Raw genomic sequence first — 24,294 nt, 5'->3', positions numbered from 1 at the left:
GCTGCGTTTTCCCAAAATCTTTGTTTTCAGTCCCTTGGTAAAATTTTCAGTTTTATAAATAAAATCCAAGCACAGTGATCTGGTGTACAAGTAGGTAGAACAGCCAGGTATGATGGTCTGGGGAAGAGTTGGACACTAGAATAAAATAAGAAGCAAACACAGGGTCACACATATCTGGCATGATGATAAATAACCTTTAAATAAGGCTCTAATAATCTCTAAAGAGAAAGAAATCAGATTCTTGCTGCCGCTACTAATAGGTCTGGTAACAAGCCAACTTGTAAGACGGTTCAGTGCTCGGGGCAAAGATGAAGAGAGAATCTGATCCCGTTTCTTGTAAAGAACCAGAGACAAAAGGAAGGAAATTTAAGGAAATTGTGAGACCTGGAAACCTGGAGTTCAAATGCCTGAGAACTGTGAGTGGTGAAGACTGTTTCCTTAGTCATAATGTAATGTTCCATATACTATACCTTACCTTTCCTTTCTCATACTACGGTCATTGACTCCAATCACCCCTTAAAGAGGACCTGTCACCTCTCCTGCCATGCCTGTTTTAATAGCTTCATGCTTTCCCCATGTAATAACAATTCTGGAGCAGCTATTCTTATGTCTCTATGTTGTGCCATTCCTTTATTATTTCTACTAGAAGTTATGAGTGAATTGCTAGCAGTCTGCAGTAAGGGTACAGAGGGGAGGTAACCAGTTGGGGGGTGTGTACCTGCACAATCTGAAAATGGCAGCACTGATTGGATAGTGAGTCTGTGCAGGTACACGCCTCCCCCAACTGGTAACCACCCCTCTGTACCCTTACTGCAGACTGCTAGCAATTCATTCATAACTTCTAGTTGAAATAATAAAAGAATAGTACAGCATAGAGCCATAAGAGCAGATGCTCCAGAATTACTATTACATGCGTAATTTATGAAGCTATTAAAACTTGCATGTTAGGAGTGGTGAACGGTCCTCTTTAAGGATCAGGTCATATTTGACCTAAAGGCTATGCACATCTTCAGGGGGCATTTTTCTAAATTGCATTTTACAATTTTTTTTCAGTTGCTCTTTATTAAAATTGTTCAGCCATTTCTGAGCTAGAAGGGTTAAAGATCAGTCCATTTGCAAGCTGTCATAGTCAGTTTTTTTTGGATCCCATCATCTGACGGTTCATGCGTAGCTCCTATGTCATGACCTCATAAAAAACACTTACTTAAGACATATTCTTATCCGTTTGGTAAGAATTCAGCTATAGTGAGTGTTTTTGAGAGAGGAGATGAGAGATAAGAGCTCCACATGAGCCACAGAGGATGGGATTCAAAGAGAACAGGCTGTGACAGCTTGCAGCCAGACTGATTTTTAGCCCTTGTATCTCAGAAATGGCTGAACACTTTCATAAGGACCAATTGAAAAATGTTTAGCCCAAAATAAGTGAAATGCAATCAGAAAAAATTGCCCCGAAGGTGTTAAAGCCTTTAACTACCAGACAAATTGTTTATGTTTTTCATCTTGGTGCTCTCGCGCATATAACTTTATTTTTATTTTAGTGTTTACGCGGCTGAATGAGGCCTTTGTTTTGTGCAAGAAAAGTTGTACTTTGTATTTATACCATTTTAAGGTGTGACTACATAAGCATTTCGGGGATCATTCACTATCCAGAAATACGCCTATATCTGCAAATCGTCCCCACTTACGCCAGGTCTAAAAAAAAAGTGGGCGTGGCGGAGACGGGCCGGTCTTAATAAATGACCCCCTTCATTCTAATGTAGCACTATTGGGGGGGTGAGGGGTGAGTAATATCCCTCCCACAACAGACTCTGGCGCCAATCTGTGTGTATAATGGGACCTAGAGCCTTCGCTGAATGGAAGAGTGGGAACATAAGTAAAGTATATCAGTGCCTTCACCCAGGTTAGAGCCTCCGTATTACAGGGAGGATCTCTTCCTGGGATTTACATATGAAGTATAGTTAGCAGCCTTAACAAGGATTACTGTACTAATCTCACAGTCTGAAGAATACATATAGATACCACATAAGGTTATAACAGTAACTTTATAAGGGTAAGAATGATAATAGTACATACATGCAGTATACTGAGAGCGCAGCAGTATTGCAACAACCAGAGATCCTGCAACAATCTTAAGTTATATACCCGGGTATATATATTGTAGGGATTTGCTCTGGTAGGCAGGGTAAGCGGACGCAATACAGAGGCAAGACCACGGTAGTAAAGCAAAAAGTTCAGTGTTTATTCACACCCAAGGAAAAACATAACACAAACACTTTGCAGAGTCCTGGTGTTAATTCACACCACAGGAATTCCTTGTGTTATTTCACACGGCCAAAGTCCACAGAACTCAAAACAAACACGTCACCTGGATATCCACAGCAGGCTTTAGGTGGCCTGGCTTCCAGCTGGTGGCTCTCATGCAGCTCCCAGAGACACAGAGCCTTCACAGCTCCACTTTCACTTGGAGGAACATACCACACCCAGCTGAGCTGCTGGCTGGGTTTTTAAACCCCAGCCCAAAACCTGGTCTGGACGTGGGGAACAGCCACCCACCCTGCTCTTTGGCTGCTCCCAATAAGAACCGGCCCGGATCGGCTTTTCAGCCACACTAAGAATAAACAGTGTCAGCAAGCACTAGCTAACCGGTTCTTATCTCACCGAGGCCAGGAACCTCGGTGACACGTACCTTCCGTCAATGACGGACCCTTGCGCCTTCCTACAATATATATATATATATATACTGTAGAAAGCGTCCTGTGCATGATACCTCCAGACAACAGAAGAGATGATCAGGGGCCCCTGTGGATGACTGTAGATCCAGGACTCTCAGATGACAGACAGCCGATCAGAAGAAGACGACGATGATGAAAGGATTTCTTCCAAGCAGCAAACAGGGCAGCAGCAACAGTAGTAGATGCAGGCCTGACTACCCTAACACTGAGTCCTTAAAGGGATCTGAACCCGGACATACCTCCATTTTCAACCCGGCAGCCCCCCTGACTTGAGCATCGGAGCAGTTCATGCTCCGATGCTCTCCTTTTCCCTGCGCTAAATTGCGCAGGGCAAAGGCATTTTTTTTTAGATCCGGTGATGTACCGGGGCTCTCCATGGGGTAGGATGTCACTGGCACTGATGGGCAGGATTTAGCGCTGCCCTAGCCAGTAAAACGTCTAGGGCAGAACTAAAGCCCGCCTATCAGAGCCAGTGACGTCCCCGAACACACTGCAGGGTGGAAGTTTCCGCCCGGCAGTGTGTTATTGAAAACAAAAGAGACCTTGCCCTGCGCGATTTAGCACAGGGAAAGGGAGCGCATCGGAGCATGAGATGCTCCGATGCTAGGCTCAGGGGGGCTGCCTGGGTGAAAATTAGGGTATATCCGGGTTCAGCTCTGAACCCTGACAACCCCTTTAACCTGCCAACTAATCTACTAGTGCAACCGGGCCTCTAACTATCTAGTTGGCCGTCGGAAGCCTAACCTATCACTATCCTGAACTATATACTGATCCCTAACTCCAATTACTAGCTAGATTCTGTGAATATATAAGTAACACAGAGCAAAACCACCGGCTCTGTGTGAGGGAGATAAAGAGAAGCAGGTGGCAATCTATTCTTATATACTCCAGCCTCACTAGCTGATCTTAAGGATATAGACACTCGAAGCTCTGCTTATCTATTCCTCCTAGTTATAAAGATTACACATGCCACTTGCTTAGACTTCTGGAGACATAAGATGTCTCCTTCCTGCAGCTCTGTCCCTCACGGCTCTGACTCACTGTGTTTACAAAACAAACCTTGTACTTAATCTCGGGGGTTTCTGCAGCAAATCAGCAGGGGCAAAGAGGCTAGATACACTATATCTCAGCAGTATTAGCAGATCCCTACACTAATTAATGTTAATTTTGGGGTACAAAATCAAAGAATTTTTTTTTTTTAACATGTAGTATACAGAAAGTGTACAGTCGTGGCCAAAAGTTTTGAGAATTACATAAATATTGGAAATTGGAAAAGTTGCTGCTTAAGTTTTTATAATAGCAATTTGCATATACTCCAGAATGTTATGAAGAGTGATCAGATGAATTGCATAGTCCTTCTTTGCCATGAAAACTAACTTAATCCCCAAAAAAACTTTCCACTGCATTTCATTGCTGTCATTAAAGGACCTGCTGAGATCATTTCAGTAATCGTCTTGTTAACTCAGGTGAGAATGTTGACGAGCACAAGGCTGGAGATCATTATGTCAGGCTGATTGGGTTAAAATGGCAGATTTGACATGTTAAAAGGAGGGTGATGCTTGAAATCATTGTTCTTCCATTGTTAACCATGGTGACCTGCAAAGAAACGGGTGCAGCCAACATTGCGTTGCATAAAAATGGCTTCACAGGCAAGGATATTGTGGCTACTAAGATTGCACCTCAATCAACAATTTATAGGATCATCAAGAACTTCAAGGAAAGAGGTTCAATTCTTGTTAAGAAGGCTTCAGGGCGTCCAAGAAAGTCCAGCAAGCGCCAGGATCGTCTCCTAAAGAGGATTCAGCTGCGGGATCGGAGTGCCACCAGTGCAGAGCTTGCTCAGGAATGGCAGCAGGCAGGTGTGAGCGCATCTGCACGCACAGTGAGGAGTGAAGACTTTTGGAAGATGGCCTGGTGTCAAGAAGGCCAGCAAAGAAGCCACTTCTCTCCAAAAAAAACATCAGGGACAGATTGATCTTCTGCAGAAAGTATGGTGAATGGACTGCTGAGGACTGGGGCAAAGTCATATTCTCCGATGAAGCCTCTTTCCGATTGTTTGGGGCATCTGGAAAAAGGCTTGTCCGGAGAAGAAAAGGTGAGCGCTACCATCAGTCCTGTGTCATGCCAACAGTAAAGCATCCTGAGACCATTCATGTGTGGGGTTGCTTCTCATCCAAGGGAGTGGGCTCACTCACAATTTTGCCCAAAAACACAGCCATGAATAAAGAATGGTACCAAAACACCCTCCAACAGCAACTTCTTCCAACAATCCAACAACAGTTTGGTGAAGAACAATGCATTTTCCAGCACGATGGAGCACCTTGCCATAAGGCAAAAGTGATAACTAAGTGGCTCGGGGACCAAAACGTTTACATTTTGGGTCCATGGCCTGGAAACTCCACAGATCTTAATCCCATTGAGAACTTGTGGTCAATCCTCAAGAGGCGGGTGGACAAACAAAAACCCACTAATTCTGACAAACTCCAAGAAGTAATTATGAAAGAATGGGTTGCTATCAGTCAGGAATTGGCCCAGAAGTTGATTGAGAGCATGCCCAGTCGAATTGCAGAGGTCCTGAAAAAGAAGGGCCAACACTGCAAATACTGGCTCTTTGCATAAATGTCATGTAATTGTCGATAAAAGCCTTTGAAACCTATGAAGTGCGTGTAATTATATTTCACTACATCACAGAAACAACTGAAACAAAGATCTAAAAGCAGTTTAGCAGCAAACTTTGTGAAAACTAATATTTGTGTCATTCTCAAAACTTTTGGCCACGACTGTAGGTTAGCATGCACATGAGTGTACCAACTATATTGGGATGTTTTATATATTTTCTTCTTTCCTACTCTCCTTCCTTCTTTCAAGAAGAGACCTGTCCATTCCTGGTGCGGATTTGACAGCAAACCATGGCCAGTTCCGCGGCACAGCAAACTACAAATGTGCAGAAGAAATCTGAAACTTAGCCCTGTATTTCCGCCACTGTGTGAACATACCATAAGGGCTAAATTCAGATGAGAGATATAAAACTTACCTGTGTTCTGTTTGCTAAAAACGGACAATTTTACATCCACGCAGAATCAGTTTGGTCTCCTGCTATGTTCCATTGATCAGTTTTTTTTCTCCTTGGCGTTAGTATGCCATCCGTTTTTCACATTCATCAATACAGAAGAATGCCGACATAGTGTTTTGTAACAAGCATCCATTAAAAATGGCCTGTAATTTTCTCTGCACAGGCCAATGAAGAATATCAGACATAGGGGTAGACACAGTCGGGACGTGATGGAACTGATGGGATACAGATAATCTGTCCAGCAAACTAAGCACCCCCCGGAAGACTTGGCGCTAGCTATTCGATGGCAAATTTGCCCTGCATGAAATGTATAACTGCAGGAGTCCTGCCTACATTAAAATAGTTCCCTCAACAGGGGTGATCCCACTTAGCAACCTAACTATTTAACCCTGTGTGGTCCCTGTGGGTGGCACGGATCCCTATCTTGTATTCACCAGGTAGCTGCTAGTTATTTGGGTCGCAGCGGTTGTGGTGCTGTATATTTCTCTATATAGGATGCAGCACATGTTATAAAGGGAATAGTAGTGAGTGCTCACATTATGGACGCGCTCACTGGTTTGCAGGAGGTGGGGGAGTGAAGCGCTGTGAACGCTGTACTTACCCCTCCTCCTGCTCGCTCTTCTCAGGGCCCGCGCTGCAGTGTCCTGGCTGCCTGCAGCATCTGGATGTACAGAGCACACTGTGACCTGAAGCTGCAGGCCGCCAGATGACTGTGCAGTGAGAAGAGAGCTGGAGAGACCGCTGTACCAGGAGAGGTAAGTTAATTTATTTATGTTGAAGTCTGATCTGTGGTCTGATCTCGGGGATCTGAGAGGTCTAATGGGGGTCTGGAGGTCTGATATGGGGGTGTGGAAGTCTAATGGGGGTCTGATATGGGGGTGTGGAATTCTAATGGGGGTCTGATATGGAGTTGTGGAAGTCTAATGGGGTTCTGATATGGGGGTCTGGAGGTCTAATGGGGGTCTTATATGGGGGTGTGGAAGTCTAATGGGGGTCTGATAGAAAAAGATCACGATTGCCCGATGAACGAGCATTTACTCGTTCATCGGGTAGTCGGCAGCAGTATCAGGGCTCATGTACATGACCGTATGTATTTTGTAGTCCGCAAAACACGGATCTGCAAGAAAAACAGATGACATCCGTGTGACGTCCGTGTTGCATCAGTTTTTTTGCAGGTCCATTGTAACAATGCCTGTCCTTGTCTGCAAAACAGACAAGAATAGGACATATTCAATTTTTTTGCAAACAGACATGCGGACATATGGACACGGAATGCACACAGAGTCATTTCTGTTTGGTTTTTTTTACAAACCCATTGAAGTGAATGGTTCAGTATATGGACCTGTAAAAAAAACTGAAACGGAAAAAAAATACTTTCGTTTGCATGGGCACTAACACTGCCAGATAATCGTCAACGAAGGTCACTATGGACGCTCGTTAGCCATCATCTGGTGGAAAATCTGCCTGTCTAATACAGGCTTTAGCCTGCCTTTACACATTATGTATAGAGCCCTGCCTCTTTTGTGCATAGACACACCCCTTCATACAGCGCTCCGCTTATTTTGTGCATTTTCCTGCCGATTTTGTTCTGCGTTTGCCTCCAATGCACTAGGATCCCAGTGCCGCATGCACTTACAGTACGTGGTGGACTTTTCATTGGGATGGTCGAAATAAAAAAATAAAAACAGCCAAAAATTCAATACAAAATGTGTTTCCTATGAATACTGAGTGGATGCTAAAATCCAACATGTACAATCCTTCTTATAACTGGCATTGGGAGAGAGTTGGGAAACCCATACACAGATAATTGGCCTATCCCACAGAAATTGGTTGACATTTATCTAATGCATATGTTCATCCTAGAAGACAATCGCTCACTCTTAGAGGCTGAAATGTGTACCAACTGGCAGATCAAGACACACCATAGCAACCTAATATATCGTACAATATATGTGAAGAAAAAACAATCTCAGAATTTCTTTGATAAGCAAAACCACTGGGAAGTCATTTCTAGATGAATTCACACCTTCTAAACTCTGGCTTCATTTTTAGATGAATTCACACCTTCTAAACTCTGGCTTTGTCCTGAAGTTCTACAGTGGATTAAGACACACTAGAACTATCCTGGTTGAACCCACTGATTTTGGAGTTACCGGCTCACCGTCTAATGTTTTTGAGGCCTCCCGACCCTCCCCCGATTGTAAATGTCGGGCAGTTTGGATTTCAAGTGCACGATCCATTTGTTCTCGGACACATGAGCTTCTGTCAGAGGAGTCTAGCAGTGGCTTCCTCCGCCTCTTCGTACTGAGAACACACATTTGCTCGGCCACAGCTAGCAGGTATGTTTATGAGGGGATCATGAGTGATATCTGTTGGCCAATAGCCATGTTATATGTCTGGCTAGGCTTAGTCCTACAGACGTGGAGCTCCAGTGTTTTTATCATGCCATTTCTTCCCTATCTTCGTAATCCGGTTCCTCTGCTGTTTTTTTTCCAAGACTGTATTTTCAGTGGGCATCTGACCCACATTAACTCACACAGACCCATTCATTTCTATGGACCACAAAAAATGTCATCCTTGTGCTGTCCACATCCATGTGGCCGTATGTCCGTCCAGCAAAGAAAATAGAACATGTCCTATTCTTGTCGATTTAGCAGACAAGAATGGCTGGATCCCAGACATTAAGGAGGGATACACAAGGCCATATCAGCATTGCCCCATGTTAAGTGTCTCCTTCACTGCGCTGAGGTTGATTTCTGCCCAGTGATTGAGATACTATTTTTAGTATGGGTTTTGGAGGGAAAATTTCCCGCCGTTTTGCGGTGGTCACTGGGCAGGGTGGATATTCTGCCCAGTGATGGCCGTAATTGGCTAAAGTTTAGGGCCTGTCTGGTTGCAGGGTTTCGGGTAGAGATACCCGGACCCTGGCAACAAGTGCCTGATTGGTGGGGGGTTCAGGAGTGGGGCTATAATTGTCCTGGCTCCGCGGGCTGGCTTGCCTTTTGTCTGCTACAGCCCGTGAAGCCTGTACCCACGCCCCTTTTTCTGGAAAAGGATGGTCATTGACCTGTATGGGTGGTTTTACATAGGTCATCCTGTGTATAGGATGGACTCTGAAGAGGTTTGAGTCTGAGTTTATGACTAGGCTCTAAAAAGTGTTATTAGTTACTGGTTATTTATGAGTTAATAAACAGGCCTTGGCCATTGGTTATCTCCGCTCTCTTTCTTATGTTTTAATTTATATTAATGTATTTATAGTTGAATGTGTGATGTGTATGGGACATATATGCTGTATGATTGCCGTGGGCATTTCTACAAAACTGTGGAATGAGAAAGTGAGGGATGCACACGACCGGTATCCGTGTTTTGCGGACTGCAAAACACATATGGTCGTGTGCATGATGGCTAAGATTGTGGCTTCCGTGAAGAGAGGACCTTGATCAGGTTTACGCCATCCATGAAGTAGTGGGAAGAGGCTGGCTTAAGATGAGTCTTCTCTTCTTCCAACGAGCAACATTGCAGCAGTTTGACTGTCTGTATGGTAGGTACTGTAGGATCTTGAGTAAAGAGTTGCATTTCCAGTTAGGAGCACATTTATACTTAAGATAATTTTATGAACATAACTACTAATTATACAGGAATACTATTCTAAAATCTATGCCTAAGGCTCTGTTCACATTGTTGGCTTTCATTTTAGCTGGATACCACTTCCAGTGAGGTTTACCATATTCGTCCTTCATCCTGCATGCAGTGCTATTTTTCCCACCAGATATGATGGAATCTGCAGTGAAATGTTCTAAAGCAAGTATGAACAAAGCCTAAGATATTAGCAAAGACAGCTGCTTATTTACTTCATAGGAGGCCAAGGGTAAATTGCTTGCCTTACCTCGACAACTTCTTCCATCTTCCTGAAGGGTCCCGGTCACACAACTACAGATTGGTCCATCTAGTCTACTTGTACAGATCTGCTCACACCCTCCATTGTCCTCACACCAGTCCAAACCTACGAGATAATAAGAATTTGGTCTTAATTGTATAACATTGTGATCATGGGTTTATTTAGGACATGTCGTTTGTAAGCTCCACTGGAGTGTGGAACAATAGAAGTGAATATACTGTATTACAATTTCCACTACTTGCACAGAGATTCATGTATTTTATCTATTTGTTTCGGTTATGAACGTGGAAATGTTTTTTAAAGGGATATTCTCATCTGAAAGTTTATAACATATCGATAAAATCATATACCATAAATGTCCGACAGGTGCGGGGCCAAACTCCTATCTCAAGAACAAGTCTCGCCATGAACAGAGAACACTGTGCATGCGCTGTGCATGTGCAACGTTCTCTCCATTGATTGCTATGGGACTTCTGAAAATAGCCGAACTAGGTTGTCTCAGCTATGTGTTGTGCCTCTTTGGCTCTGATTGCTCTGCTTGGCTCTCTTAATTCTCTCTGACCTCTTGATAATGAAGAAGGCTATTCTGTTGCTAAAATGGCAGGGTCACCTACTGCGCAAAGGGGGAATTTATCATAGATCGTCATTTTACATAGATCTACAATAGCCCCCGGTGCAGCACAAACGTGTTTCAGATCAGAATTTTGCATAAAAGAACGCATGCTTGTGGTGTGAAATCGATCTAACAAGATTTACACGCAAATCTTTGGCAATAGATCCAAAGAGGAGGGTCAGAACCTGTTCCCAATTAAAAAAAACTAACAAAACCCCCAAAGTCCCACTGTTGTCTTGTGCCCTGTTCCTGGCTGCTTTTGATCCCCTCATCTTTGTCCTGTGACTGCTGTGGCCAATCAACGGCCTCCGTGGTCACATGCGCTAGAACGGCACATCAGTCACTAGCAGTGATGCGACCACTGAGGACTGTGACCATTGAGACCAGCGACTGGCTCCAGCGGTCACAGGACAAGAAAGAACTATAAGCAGCCGGGAACAGGCAGTGTTGTGGAACCGGGTGGAAGAGTAAATGTTTTTTTTTTTAAATAGGCTAAGGTTCTGAGCGTTTGACCAGGGAATTTTAAGGAAATTTTTAACAGAATTAAATTGTAAAGCTACATCACATTATCACTAGAAAAGGAGGGATGATAAAAACAAAATTAAAAGAAAGAGTAGAAAATACTGACGTTTTCTTCTAATTGGACCAACAGAAATAATTTGCTCCTTGGAATCTTGCACATGATCAATGGCACTTCTAGAATTCTGTGGACAGTTCTGCCAAAGTAATAAAATATGGAATTAATTATTTAAAAGGGGGTCCTGGGTGTTGGGTGTCTGACACCTGGGACCTCCGCCGATCAGCTTTTTGAGCAGACACCAGCGCTCCTGTGCTTTCTCGCAGCTCACTAAGCACAGCGGTGTACATTGTATAGTGGCTGTGATTGGTATCGCGCTCAGCCTCATTCACTTAAATGGGACTGAGCTTCTCCTAGGCCATTTAGTGGTGGACGCACATACTCGGTAGCTTCCCTGCTCCCCTCCTCTCAGTGCTGGTGTAGTGATCTCATAGAGAAGTTGCCCAGACCCCTTTCATTCATTCATTCATTCATTCATTCATTGGAGATGGAATTTGTGGAGGCATTTCATACCATATGTATCTTGGTGGCTATATGTGAGGGACTATATTCTATGCACTGGAGGAAGGGGTTAACAAGAGTAAGGGCGGGTTCTCACCAACAGTAGGAATTCCGTTACATGACTGAAAAAAAAAGACCTGTCGACATAACTTTTTTTCCGTCATGTATAATGGAACAAAACAGAACCGTTATGTGCCCCCATACAAAAGCATTAGGACGGAGCAAAACAGAATGCCTCTTAAAGGGTTCCGTTTTGGATTCCATCCTAAAATTCTGTTATATTTCGTTATAACTCTGTTATAACGGAACACTATAACGGAATTCCTAGCGCTGGTAAAAACCCTTCCTTAATTGTAATGCATCCTGTTAGATGCAGGTGCTTAATGAGCTGCTGCCCACCCACAGAAAGGCAAGAAAGTTCTCCAGATACATAAGTAAAAAAGAGTTTTACATTTATGGGATAACCCCACTGAGGGCTCATGCACACGACTGTATGCCCTCCGAGACATACGGTCCGTGAGCGGGCCATATGTCCCGGAGCGACATACATTGTGCGCACGGGAGCGCACAGCATCATAGGTTACTATGATGCTGTGCGCATCGGGCTCCCCACGGGACAATGAGTGTGGGACAATAGCCCCGCGGGCAGCCCGATGTATACTGCGCACGATGTATGCCGCACCGGGACATATGGCCCACTCACTGACCGTATGTCTCAGAAGGATACGGCCGTGTACATGAGCCCTAAGGCTAACTTCACACTTGCGACAAAGCTATCCAGCAGGCTGTTCTGGCAGAGAACAGCCTTCCGATGTTCTCCAGGTCCGGCATAGCCGGATAGTGCCGAGTGGCCACTGGAGCCCATTGATGGGATCTGTCAGAGATATGTATGCTCCCCGGTATAAATGGCGGCATTCGGCCAGACAACAATCACTGCATGCAAAGGTTTTTGTTGGGGCAAATCCTGGCATTTCACCAGGGGAGCAGCTGGATCCCATCATAGTCAAAAGGGTCTGGTGGACACGTGGCACTATCGGCTTTGCCGTATCCAGAGAATAGCCTGCAGGGTAGCTTTGCTGCAAGTGTGATGTTAGTCTAACTAACCACATCTAAAATAATTTTAGGATATGAAAATGATAAAATGACTAGAGAAAGAAGTTATCAATTTATTAATTAAATTCACACAAAGTAACAAGGCTAGCGAGCCTCAGGAACCAAAACTACTGGAAAAACCATCTCCCACCTTGAAGACCCTCAGTGTGACCATGTATTACATGCTCGTCCATAGTGTTGATTTTAAGAGGATATAGCCTGATTCCTATATTACCACAACAGCTTGGTACTTACAATTTTACAGGAATATTTTTCAGAGTCGCACAAAGATACAGCACAATGGAGATGAACTTCATCATAATCGCCTATGAACTTAAAAACCGTGACGTGAAAGCGACACGTTAGAGAAATCCCATTCTCTTCTATTCCAATGGTGTTGTCTTTGATATTTGGACACCTGATTAATAAAATGTAATTTTAATAATCTCTTATGAAATATTGATATAACAAAGGGAGTCAGTCAGCAGTTTTCATAGTGTTGAACTGCTGACAGCACTGGGTAGGAGCTGGGGATAGCCGAACAAACTTACCTTTTGTAGAGCTTTTCTCATCAGGAGTAGTGTGAATATGAACTATTCTGCCAGATTCTCATCTCTCAAGTGCCCAAGAGGTGGAGCTTTCATTCTCTGTATTTAGCTGCTTTACAGCCCCTCCCCTCTGCCCTGAGTGACAGCTGTAGCATCCAACCAGGAGACCACTATAACTGTTTCTTGTAGCAGAGAGGAGGGGCTGTGAAGCAAATTAAAGCAGAGAGCACTTCATAGGGAATCTACTGGGCACTTAGGAAAGAAGAATCTGGCCGAATAAAACTTCATATTCTCACTACTCCTGATGGTTAAAGCTCCACAAAAAGTATGTTTGCCCTGCTGTTTCCAGCCCCTTGCTAGTGCTGTCAGCAATTTAGAATGATCAAAACTGCTGACAGACTCCCTTTAAGGAAACACTTTGAAAAATGTTATGAAAGACATGTGATAAATCAAGATGTCTGTAAGTACGGACATAATTAGTAAAATGGATGTACTAGGGTCATATGAGATACCAGGGCTGTTAATAACTTCACTATCGTCACCTTAACTGCAAGTTTCCATGGTGCTAGTACACTATAGTCCTGTAACACCACAGGAAACAACAAAATGTCTGCCCGTTACTGGGCAGTACTGGAGAAGTTGCCAAAATGATGCCCATTCTCTGACATTACTCAATTCTCTGCAGCTATTGGCTGAGGATTCATGTCACAGACTTCCTGCACCGCCTGCGCCCTGCATGCAGTCTGCACGTTATACTGGTAATAGGGAAATATTTATTTCCATGTTTCCTCCTGCATTTGTACCAGAAAACAGAAAAAGGACTCTCAGTTTTAACGGTATAATTGGCATGAAGTGAATGCAGGGGGCTAGCAGAGCAGGTTACAGCAAGTGATATCATGAAAGAGGGGCATCATTTTGGCAACTTTTCCTGTACACCCCACTAACACAGTAATTTCTTTTACACTAAGTCATGCCTCTAACTCTGCCTAATGCCCATCAATACACACCCAATAACCTTTGTGCCACTTCACATCACCTATATCTAGTTATTTTACATAAATTATTATCTGTAATATCATTCTTGTAAAGACAGATGGCAAAATGTAAAAAGCATAACATTGAAGAACCCTATAACAAAAAAATTACACAAAAATAAATGTTTCTGATATAAGAAAGTCAGAATTTTGACTTAAAGGCTATGTACACCTTTGGGGACAATTTTTCTTTTATTATTGCAGTGTATTCATTTTGAGCTAAAATAATTTTTTCAATTGGTCTTTATTAAAAATACTCAGTCCCTTTTCTGTACAGAGCTGAGATGCTCTAGAAGCAGCCTCTGTATTTTCTCTCTTTTCCGTCAGTTGGGGAGCTGTCGGGCTCCTTATCTCTGCTCTCTGACATTATAAACACTCATTATTGCTCAGTTCTTATCTTACTGATAAGAATGTGGCTTAAAAAAGTGTTTATGACCTCTTAGTAGTTTAGCGATATGGTTTATTAGATGACCGGCACAAAGTGAAAATGAAAGCACCAGTCACACAGTTAGAAAAACAGTTAACTCTTTGTGACAGAACGGCTCAATATTTTAAATAAAGGCCAATTGAAAATATGATTTTTATCCAAAAATTAGTAAAATGCAATCATAAACAAAAATTACCTCTAAAGGTATACATAGCCTTTAAGCCTTTTGTATCTTACAATTCAGCCTTTATACAGTCCTATCACACACCATGTATGTCATATACTCACCCTTCTTCAATGATGAAGTAGCGGAGCTTGTCGTTACTGTCTCTTGATGGAGTTGCATAGCATTTATTTAGTATCAGTATCAGATGAGTAGAGTCTGCTCCGACCACAAAGACACCAACAAAGAGGACATCTCGAGTTGTAAGCACTACTTCCCCTTGACGATATGGATGCTTATATGATGCATTTTTATACAATGCCATCTTGGTGGTAAAACTTCCTTCTTGAGTGGGGACGGTTAGATTTATTACACTGTAACATTAGATAAAGCGTCATCATTTTTGACATATTTTCATAAAAGATTCCATTTTACATTATTTGTTGGTTTAAAATGTAATTAAAACTTTTCACATTTTTGGAATTGTATAATTATACAAAGGGCATGTCCACCAAAAAGGCGTGCACTTGTGGTGTTTGGCATGGTGAACCTCTATGCCCACAACTCTGGACATCTGCGATACGCCGCTCCAGCAAGTAATGTGTATGATACCACATGCCTCACTCTGTCACCTCTCTACCTTGTTTTGAGGGGCTATTCGTTATAATACCCCCATCTGTTTGTAATAGGTAGACAGGTAGGAGCCATAACAGTAGGCCCCGTGTCCCCTGATGATTTATGGGGTCTCATGTTTATGAATAGCGGTCTTAGGATATGTTAGATTGATGAAACGCGTTGGGACATGTTTACATACCACAAGACGCGCAACCATATTGCGGTTGTTTACCATTTATCTCCACACACTAACATATTGCGGTATACGCAATTTAATTACGGTTATCATACCTCCCCTTGCCTTATAATTCGGGGTTAGTCCCCGGTCACCCTGTGATAGGGTCACATAGGGACTCCTTATCAGGGCAAGGTTCCGGACGGGGCCACCCCTTGCGGGGCACGGACCCCGTGTTAGGTCACCAGGGCCAATTAGGTCAAGCAGGGCGGTACTAGGGTAAGTTTCTCTTTTGAGGCTACTCTAATACTGGGTCTGACTGATATCACGGATATCCTTTTATCCACGGGACATCTGATGAATGACCAGCCCGCTGTACGTGACCACCTCCTGTACTAACCCACTTTACGTGGCTAACAAGTGAGGCCTTCTAAGAACTGGTAAGACCATTTCATTTCTCCCTCTTGGTCCGGATACCCTCCCATGGGATCAGGACAAAGTGATTTTACGGTTTGTCCCCCGTGAGCCCTCGTGACATCTGTCACCGTCCTAGGGAGGACGACACCTGATTTGGTGTGCAGACAATTTATGCGGCACACCAATCCAGGATTCTAGTTTGTCTTTATGTGTTTTCATGTTTGTAAGGGGTCTTTAACTCCCTGGCCTGGGAGAATTGACATATTAAAAGTTAAGTTTTATTTGTTACTGCTCCCCTTCTCCAATTGTGCTTTACTCTTTTGAGCGGTATCTAGGAGAACTGCATACGCAGTCATCTACCCTGGAGAGACACCATAATATTTTTTCTCATGTCCACCAAAAACACCCTAACTCAGGGATGTCAAATTAGTGGCCCTTCGGTTGTTGAAAAACTACAACTTCCATCATGCTGGACAGACTACAGCTTTCAGGGCATGCTTGGAGTTGTACTCTTGCAACAGCTGAAGGGCCACGAGTTTGACATCCCTTCGCTGTTTCTTCTAATCCTCATATGGATGTGTCAATCTTGTCCTTAGCTCGAATTTGGCAAAGACTCCAATTTCTCGTGAAACCCATTCAGTTCAATACTAGCAAACCCTTGTCAGACTGCCACTGGGTGGCCATGAATAGGATAGACATCTCGTGACACAATATCACAAAATCATGTTGTTTTGAAAAGCTGGTCACCTCGTGACACACATATCAGGACATGTCGAGCCAAGAAGAAAGGTAAGGAAGGACACATCTGTACCTGTGTAAGCTGTTACTATTATGAAGACTCATTATATGTAGCCCTCCGCTGGGCTTTCCATCAGGAGTATATGTTTGAATAACTAAAAGATTTTATTTAAACATATCGCAGCGGATGCATTTGTTACAATGTAGCAAATTGAGGCCAAAGAATTCATCTTTAGGTTCCATTTGGCCTACTTTCCATTCACTTCCTTCTTTTTTGCGATACAGAACAGTGTGGTAGTCTATGCTATTCTGTCCCACAAGAAAAAAGACAGAAACAGCATTCATATAGCATATGGCATCTCATTGAGAAGACCATGCCCATCTAGCCTAGATTTGTCTGTGACAAATTTTTACTACCATTGGCCTGTCTGCAGCAAAGCCAAAAATATCTGATCAACATGGGTCTGCCACCCTACTTGCCGATCCGCTCTTTCAGGGTAGCTGTGGGACCAGAGGTTTGCCCCGGTAGCACACAGCTCCGTCTATTCCACAGTGAATGGAGCTTGCAATGGCAGTGCTGCACTCATTAAAAGGTTTGTGCCATAAACAACTTTTCACTCAAAAGTTTATTCCCATCAATTATTCTAGGACATTCCTCCTTGAATTTTTTTTAATTTTTTTTTCACATTTACCTCGTCTGCAGTTTTCTCTTATCTCCCATGCTTGAATCCTACTTTAAAGTTTGTCATGTGCTGTCCCATCATGCCTTAGGGCAGTGAAATGTGTCCCGACATCGGCAGATCATGTGACAATAACCACGCCCCTTGTTCTTACCAATGAGGCTTCCTAAGTCCTACATTACGAGGCTCCAATGCAGGACATAACCAACAGAAACTAAAAATCAAAACTGATTTGCCACAGGGTGCAATGGTAGGCTGATAACTTTTGACAAGGAAGATTCAGTAAAAAATGGTGGTATTTTGGGAACAGCGATATACATTGGTCGGGATACATTTATATTAGTGGTGCAACTCCTTTAACTTAAATGTGAGCAGCGCTGCAGTAATCGGCTCTGTCCACTATATAATGGATAGAACAAAGCTACTTCAGGGCGTTGGGCCTATGAGATATTGCAGACAACCCCTTTAAGAGGACCGACCCCTAAGCAATTTTGGGTGTTTTAACTGTATAGTATTTCTATGCCATGATCTTTGTATTGCTGCTTCTTCTTCTGTGTCTATTACTATATCAGGGAGATTTACTAAGCTAAATGCTCAAGAATTCTGGCTCAATTTGCAGAAAAAAACTGGTATACATGCCTTGCGCCACATTTATTATGTAATTTAGATGCTTTTTTGCTCATCGCTAGACAATGGGTGTAATTTGGTGGAAAGGGTTCTAGCTTAAAGTGCAACCAGGTGTGGCAAAATGACTCCAAAGTATGCCAACACATAGGTGGTGAGAGGTTAGGGGAAAGTATTTAAGCTCTAGCAAGATGCACCAAATGTATCATCCAGCATCAGCCACCGGGATAAACCTGGCGCATCCTGTGACGAGACGACCTGGTCTAGGATTACACTGACAGGGTTATTAAATCTGCACCATTATCTTTTTGAGCACATCCGTCTTTAATTGGTTCGGGCATGAATATGTATAGATGTCATACAACAGAAATAGTATGTGCTAATATACAACTAATATAATGTGCCATAGCTGACCAGATGCTCCTGCTCCAGAATCTTAAATGGGACTTAATAGGAAATTGGATTTGTCAACCTCTGCCCTGCAATTTTCCCTTTAGGAGTAATCTTTGGCAGAGCCAGGGGCAAAACTGGGAGGTCCTAAATAGCATGAAGCTTCAGCATTCTTGGTGATTAAATTATCAAAATGTCAGCATTCATTCCATGGCACTATGTCATTTTATTTTGGATTTTAAACTGTAGTAAAAAATGTATTTTTGGAAACAACAGAAATTCACATTTATACTGTGTATATTACTAAGAATTTTGGGCAGGTTCACATCTGCATCAGGTAAACCCGGTAGTCTGTTCTGGCAGAGGAGCAGACTAAAATAATTATTGTAGCTGACACAGGCGGACTCCGACGCACACTGCCGGGTACTCCCAGATTCCTGTTCACTATAATGGGAACTGATGGGGATCCCATAGGTTTCCTGTCATTAAGCTGGAAAAATACAGCTACATGTAGCTGTATTTTTGCTGTAAATGCTGACATTTACCCTCTGTATCCCCTTACATAAAATCCCATTATAGTGTATAGAAATCTGGGAGTACCCGGCAATGTGCGTTGGAGTCCACCTATGTGGGATACGGTGACTCTGGAAGTCTGCTCCTCTGCCAGAACAGACTACCAGATTTACCTGTCGCCGATGTGAACCTACCCTAAGTATGATATAAGAATTTACCTGAGCATAGGCCGTATGACAGAATCCAGCGAGATCTTGATGTCTAATTCATACGCACAGGAGAATTCCACATTGATAGTCCGGTCCCGGGTAATTATGTTACCTGTGTTGTTTGCACTTTCTATCCACACAGTATTTTTGTACATGATGTGAGTGCCATTAGACTGTAAGGTAATGCAGAACAGGTCACAATTCTACTGGGTAACGGTAATAGGACAGGAAAATGAGGATCCAGAGGAAATATTTCTGGATATGAGGCATGCAAGTCGTATTTGTTCCATGGCGATCTATACAGATTTGTAATGTTACTAATAAATGGCGGACTATCCGTCAACTGGCAAATGTCTTATTTAGAGCAATATTTCTCATATATAAAAGACTGGGGGCTGAAATAGTGATCTTGTTGTATGTCAGGAAAATAAGGATTAAGATGAGCGGGTTCAGATTAATTTAAAGGGCATCTGTCAGCAGTTTTGTACCTATGACACTGGCTGACCTGTTACATGTGCGCTTGGCATCTGCGTTGGTCCCATGTTCATATGTGCCGCATTGCTGAGAAAAATTATGTTTTAATATATGCAAATGAGTCTCTAGGAGCAATAGGGGTGTTATCGTTACATCTAGAGGCTCTGCTTTCTCTGCAACTGCTGTGCCCTCTGCACTTTACGAGAATTCAGGGCCAAGCGTAATGATGTTTTCACTGCCTGGTACTGTCAATCAAAGTGCAGAGGACGCGGCAGTTGCAGAGAGAGCAGAGCCTCTAGGTGTAACGGTAACGCCCCTGTTGCTCCTAGAGACTCATTTGCATATATTAAAACATAATTTTTCTCAGCAATGCGGGCACATATGAACATGGGACCAACACAGATGCCAAGTGCACATGTAACAGGTCAGCCAGTGTCATAGGTACAAAACTGCTGACAGGTGCCCTTTGCTCCTAGAGACTCATTTGCATATATAAAAACATCATTTTTCTCAACATTTTTTCCTTTAACAGGGACCAACAACATGGAGTAGGTTCCTATTAGATTAAGGGTATGGCCACAAGGGGACGGAATTTCCACAGCAAAATTTACACAAAATCCAGGTGTTACATGTGGATTTGTTGCCAATTTTGCTGCTTACTTGCCGTGGTTTACACTATTTGCCTCGCAAAGACTTGAATCTTGGTAATCTGCAGCATAAATTAACATGCTGCAGTTTTAAAGGAGTTGTCCGTGATTTTGATATTGATGTTTTATGCTCAGGAGGCCCCCAATATCTGACTCCCGGCACCCTTGCCGACCATCTGATTGAAGAGGCAGCAGTGCTCCAGTGAGGGCTGCGGTCTCTTCCTAGGCTACTGACGTCACATTCATCAGTCACGGTGCAGCTTTGTCCCATTCAAGTTAATGGGGTTGAACTGCAATACCAAGCACAGCAACTATCCAATGGAGAGCGCTGTGCTTGGTAAGCTGTGAGGAGGCTGCAGGGTCAGAGCACTACGTCCTCTTCAAACATCTGATCAGCGGGTGGACCCCCACCGATTAAATATTGATGACTTATCCTGAGGCTAGGCCACCAATATCAATATCTCGGACAATCCCTAAAATTCACACCACAGGTCAAATTGCACTGTGTTCCAGCTTGTAGATGAAATATCATCAATACTGTGTTTGCAAATCTGCAGTGTATCTGTCCCGTGTGGTTGTACCCTTAAATATGTAAAATCTGACATGGATGACCAATGGTGGAGGACTTGGCGCTAATTAAGGCAGAGCGCCCATTGCTACCATTGTTAGTAGAGGGAAAACTCTTGTTCAGACTGGGTGCCCGTCATCTCTGCTTCCCTCTCGATTCAACAAATCGGCCGCCAACTCAGAAATCATTAATATGATTGTCATTTTTTTGTCATTTCATGTATTTTACTTAGGACAGATTTACAGATGTAGCAATCCTTAAAGTATAACTGTCATGTTTTCACAAAAAAATAAATAAAAATCAATCTTAGCCAGGGGTGCACCACCACTGAGGTGAGGCGATTGCCTCAGGCAGCACCAGGTAGGGGCAAGAGGGAGGGGGATTATCTGTTTCTACAGTATAGTATTGGGAAGCACAGTGGGTATGGTATGGAGGGAAGAGGTTAGGTTAAGAAATTGGCATTGGGGGGTTGGGGCATCGTTTCAGTTTTTTTCCACAGGCAGCAGAAAGGCTAAGTGCACCCCTGATCTTAGCATATGTTACTGCTGCTGCAGCATTATGCATAAAGCAATTTTTAGGTTCTTCACATACCACTGTTTTCCTTGAGTTTTTCCCTTAGTTACGGCTGTTTTAATCCTTACAATATGAAGATCTTCTCAAGATGACTCCTCTGCCAGTTCTCTGAGGCCAAAACTGCCTTCCCTCATTCCACATACACACTTGCTTTAGCAGCAGCTCCCTGCCAGCCAATCAGATTGAATGACTGAGAGACACGCCTCCTCACTCTGAAGCCTAATGCAGGCATGCAGTGTGAAGGACCGCCCCTCTGTCTTCTGTTTATATTAAAGGGAAGACAGACAAGCCCTAGCAACGGTCTTTTAAGTGACCAGTGGAAGAACAGGGGACATTAAGTAAGGCTGTTATTATAAGGTAATTACAGATCTTTTGACAATCATTGACAGACTAACTCAGGTATACATGCCTAGCTCTAATAAACTAGCAAATAAAAAGACATGACAGTTACACTTTAACTTGTCAGACAGCCTGCTATGTTTTAGCACGCAGTTATAATGGTAAGGGAATTAGCAGGATATGCAGTGCTACATTTGAAACGTTAAAGATTGCTACACCTGACGATAGGAAAGGACAGGTAGGACTAGAGTAGTAGTTCCACTGCTTTCATGTGCCAGGGCAGAAGGTATACACAGGGACACACACTACTTCTACCACTACTCCTATCCTCCTGTCACTGTGTATGACCCTGTTTATGCCAGGGCAAAAAAAAAAAATGTAGTCAGGTTAGACTTTGAACAACCAGGGGCTGATAGGAGGAAGGAGAAGAAATCATGGTTATGCAGAAGAGGTCGTTGTCCTGTACCTGTACGATATTCCCACAGTTGCCTTTTGTGTTATTTATTTGGAAAGATATGAAATCTTCTCCCTCGATGCCGGGGCAGTGCCTGTCATTAATCCGCACGCCTTCCCTCTCAAAACCAAGCTGGAACAGTTTGCATTTTGATATGGACACTTCCATTTGAGCAGCTTTACATGTCACTTCGGCATCAATGATGTCATGGGTGTCTATAAAGGCACATAGAGAACTAACCATTAAATGAGATCCTGAAAAAATGCTTTGCCAAAACCGGAATACCCCTTTATGTATTTTACAACTATGATATACATGATTTGCAACACTTTCTCTAAAAGAGGAGCTGTCCCTTATTCTGAGGTGTCTGGTTTACTAACTACTTGCACTCCCCATGTAATAACAACTCTGGAGCATCTATTCTTGTTTCTCTATGCTGTGCCACTCCTTTATTATTCCTGCTAGAAAGGTATGAAAGAATTGCCAGCAGTTTGCAACAGAGGTCCAGATGGGTGTCACTTGTTGAGGCGTGTCCCTGCACAGTCTGACATTCTCCGATCAGTGTTGCCAGTGTCAGACTGTGCAGGGACACACGCCCAATTGGTAACCTCCATATGGACCTTATACTGCAGACTGCTAGTATTTCATTCAAAACTTCAAGCGGGAATAATAGAGGAATGGCACAACACAGAGTCATACGAATAGATGCTCCAGAATTGTTATTACATGGGGAATGTAATTTGTAAAACAAACATGTCAGGAGAGGTTAGAGGTCCTGTTTAACTGGTGGATTTCAAATGACTCAGTGATAGCTGTACTCCTATGATTATACGATTACCAGACAAATAGCAAAAGCCTTTTGGACATTTGGTCTAAAAAGTAACATGTCAGCACCAGGCTGTGATAAGTAAAGGGAACTTCACGATACTTAAAGGGGTTATTCAATGTCATAAACAGTCCCTCCCATGTGCCGGGCCCCCCACACGGAATATACTTACCTGGCTTCCTGCTCCCTGCGCCACTCCTGGTCCCCGCACCACCGCTGCGGTGTCAGGGGGAGCCGCCAAGGGCAGGCGGGTGACGCTAGGGAGGGTCGTCCCTGTCTCCGTCTGCCATTGGCTGCTCCCCCCCCCCCCCGACACCGGATGTTTTCATCTGTGTACAGGGAGAAGCAGCGGCGGTGCGGGGACCAGGAGCGACGCAGGGAGCGGTGATCCAAGTAAGTATAATGCGTTTGATGTTCCGAACATATATGACTGACAGCCACATCCATTGGCTTCTATGCATGCCAAAATAATGTCGTTTTGACATATAGATGTTGCAGCCATTAAAGAGAAACTGTCACCAGGACATTCACTGATGCCTTGTAGGACTAGCTCAGCTGAATGTAATGATACCTTCGCTTAGTTATCCGTTGCTACATTCTGGAAAAAAATACTTTTAATCCATGTGCAAGTAAGTGCATCTAGGGTGGGCCTCAGTCACTCTGTGCACCCTTCCTCCTCCTACTTCTTCTGCCAGTCGCTCCCCCTACTTCTTGATTGAAAGGACCAGGCAAGAACCCTACCCTGTCAATCAAAATGGAGTGGTAGGGGCTGGCAGAGGAAGCTGGAGGAGCAAGGGTGCACAGAGTGTCCGGGGCCCTGTACCTACCACATTTTCTTGGCCCACCCTCCATACACTTTGTAGTGGAATGGCTTAAAAGAGTGTGCCTGCTGTTCATTTAATGGATGCTACATCTGTATTTTTGGCTTTTTCTACTGTAATTTTTTTACAATTGGAGTCAAAGGCAAACGTGGATCATGGAGAAGTTGCAGAAGTCCGGATCATACATTTGGTGTAAAGGCAATTTTGCTAGTGCCCAAACTGCACTTGCATTCATAAAAACCGTTAATACAAAGACATACTGATAGGAAACTTAGATTGTGAGCTCCACTGAGGACAGTGAGTGTTAATGATGATTGTAAATCGCCGCAGAATATGTATCTATATAAGGGTGGGTTCACATCACGTTTTATGCCTCCGTTTGAAGTATACGTTAGAACAAAATGGATACAAAAATGCAGCACACCACTTTCTTGCAGAGTCCGCTTGAAAAAACTTATAATTTTTTTTTTTTTTACAGTGGAACTTTCTGGTTAATGTATGTCACTGTATGGCATCAGTCTGAGGCATCCGTTTAACGTATACGTTTATTGTATACGTTAAACGGATGGGAAA

At 43.3% G+C, this 24,294-nt stretch overlaps 1 protein-coding gene across 1 annotated transcript in view; it reads right to left on the bottom strand.

Annotated features, from left to right (window-relative positions):
* Positions 1-24,294, bottom strand: part of TECTA (tectorin alpha) — a 226,617-nt gene continuing 202,323 nt past the window's right edge. The window contains exons 17-23 of the mRNA XM_040416053.1: positions 22,087-22,289; positions 19,029-19,192; positions 14,784-15,032; positions 12,742-12,904; positions 10,945-11,032; positions 9,692-9,808; positions 1-135 (exon numbers count right to left, since the gene is read on the bottom strand). Coding sequence (XP_040271987.1) covers positions 53-135; positions 9,692-9,808; positions 10,945-11,032; positions 12,742-12,904; positions 14,784-15,032; positions 19,029-19,192; positions 22,087-22,289 — 1,067 coding nt within the window. The 3' untranslated portion in view covers positions 1-52. The remainder of the gene's footprint in view (positions 136-9,691; positions 9,809-10,944; positions 11,033-12,741; positions 12,905-14,783; positions 15,033-19,028; positions 19,193-22,086; positions 22,290-24,294) is intronic.

The sequence above is a fragment of the Bufo bufo genome, chromosome 1, assembly GCF_905171765.1.
Source record: "Bufo bufo chromosome 1, aBufBuf1.1, whole genome shotgun sequence".
NCBI classification, from domain to species: Eukaryota; Metazoa; Chordata; class Amphibia; order Anura; family Bufonidae; genus Bufo; species Bufo bufo.
The sequence above is the reverse complement of the archived record's forward strand: the minus strand, read 5'-3'. Positions and strand labels throughout refer to the sequence as shown.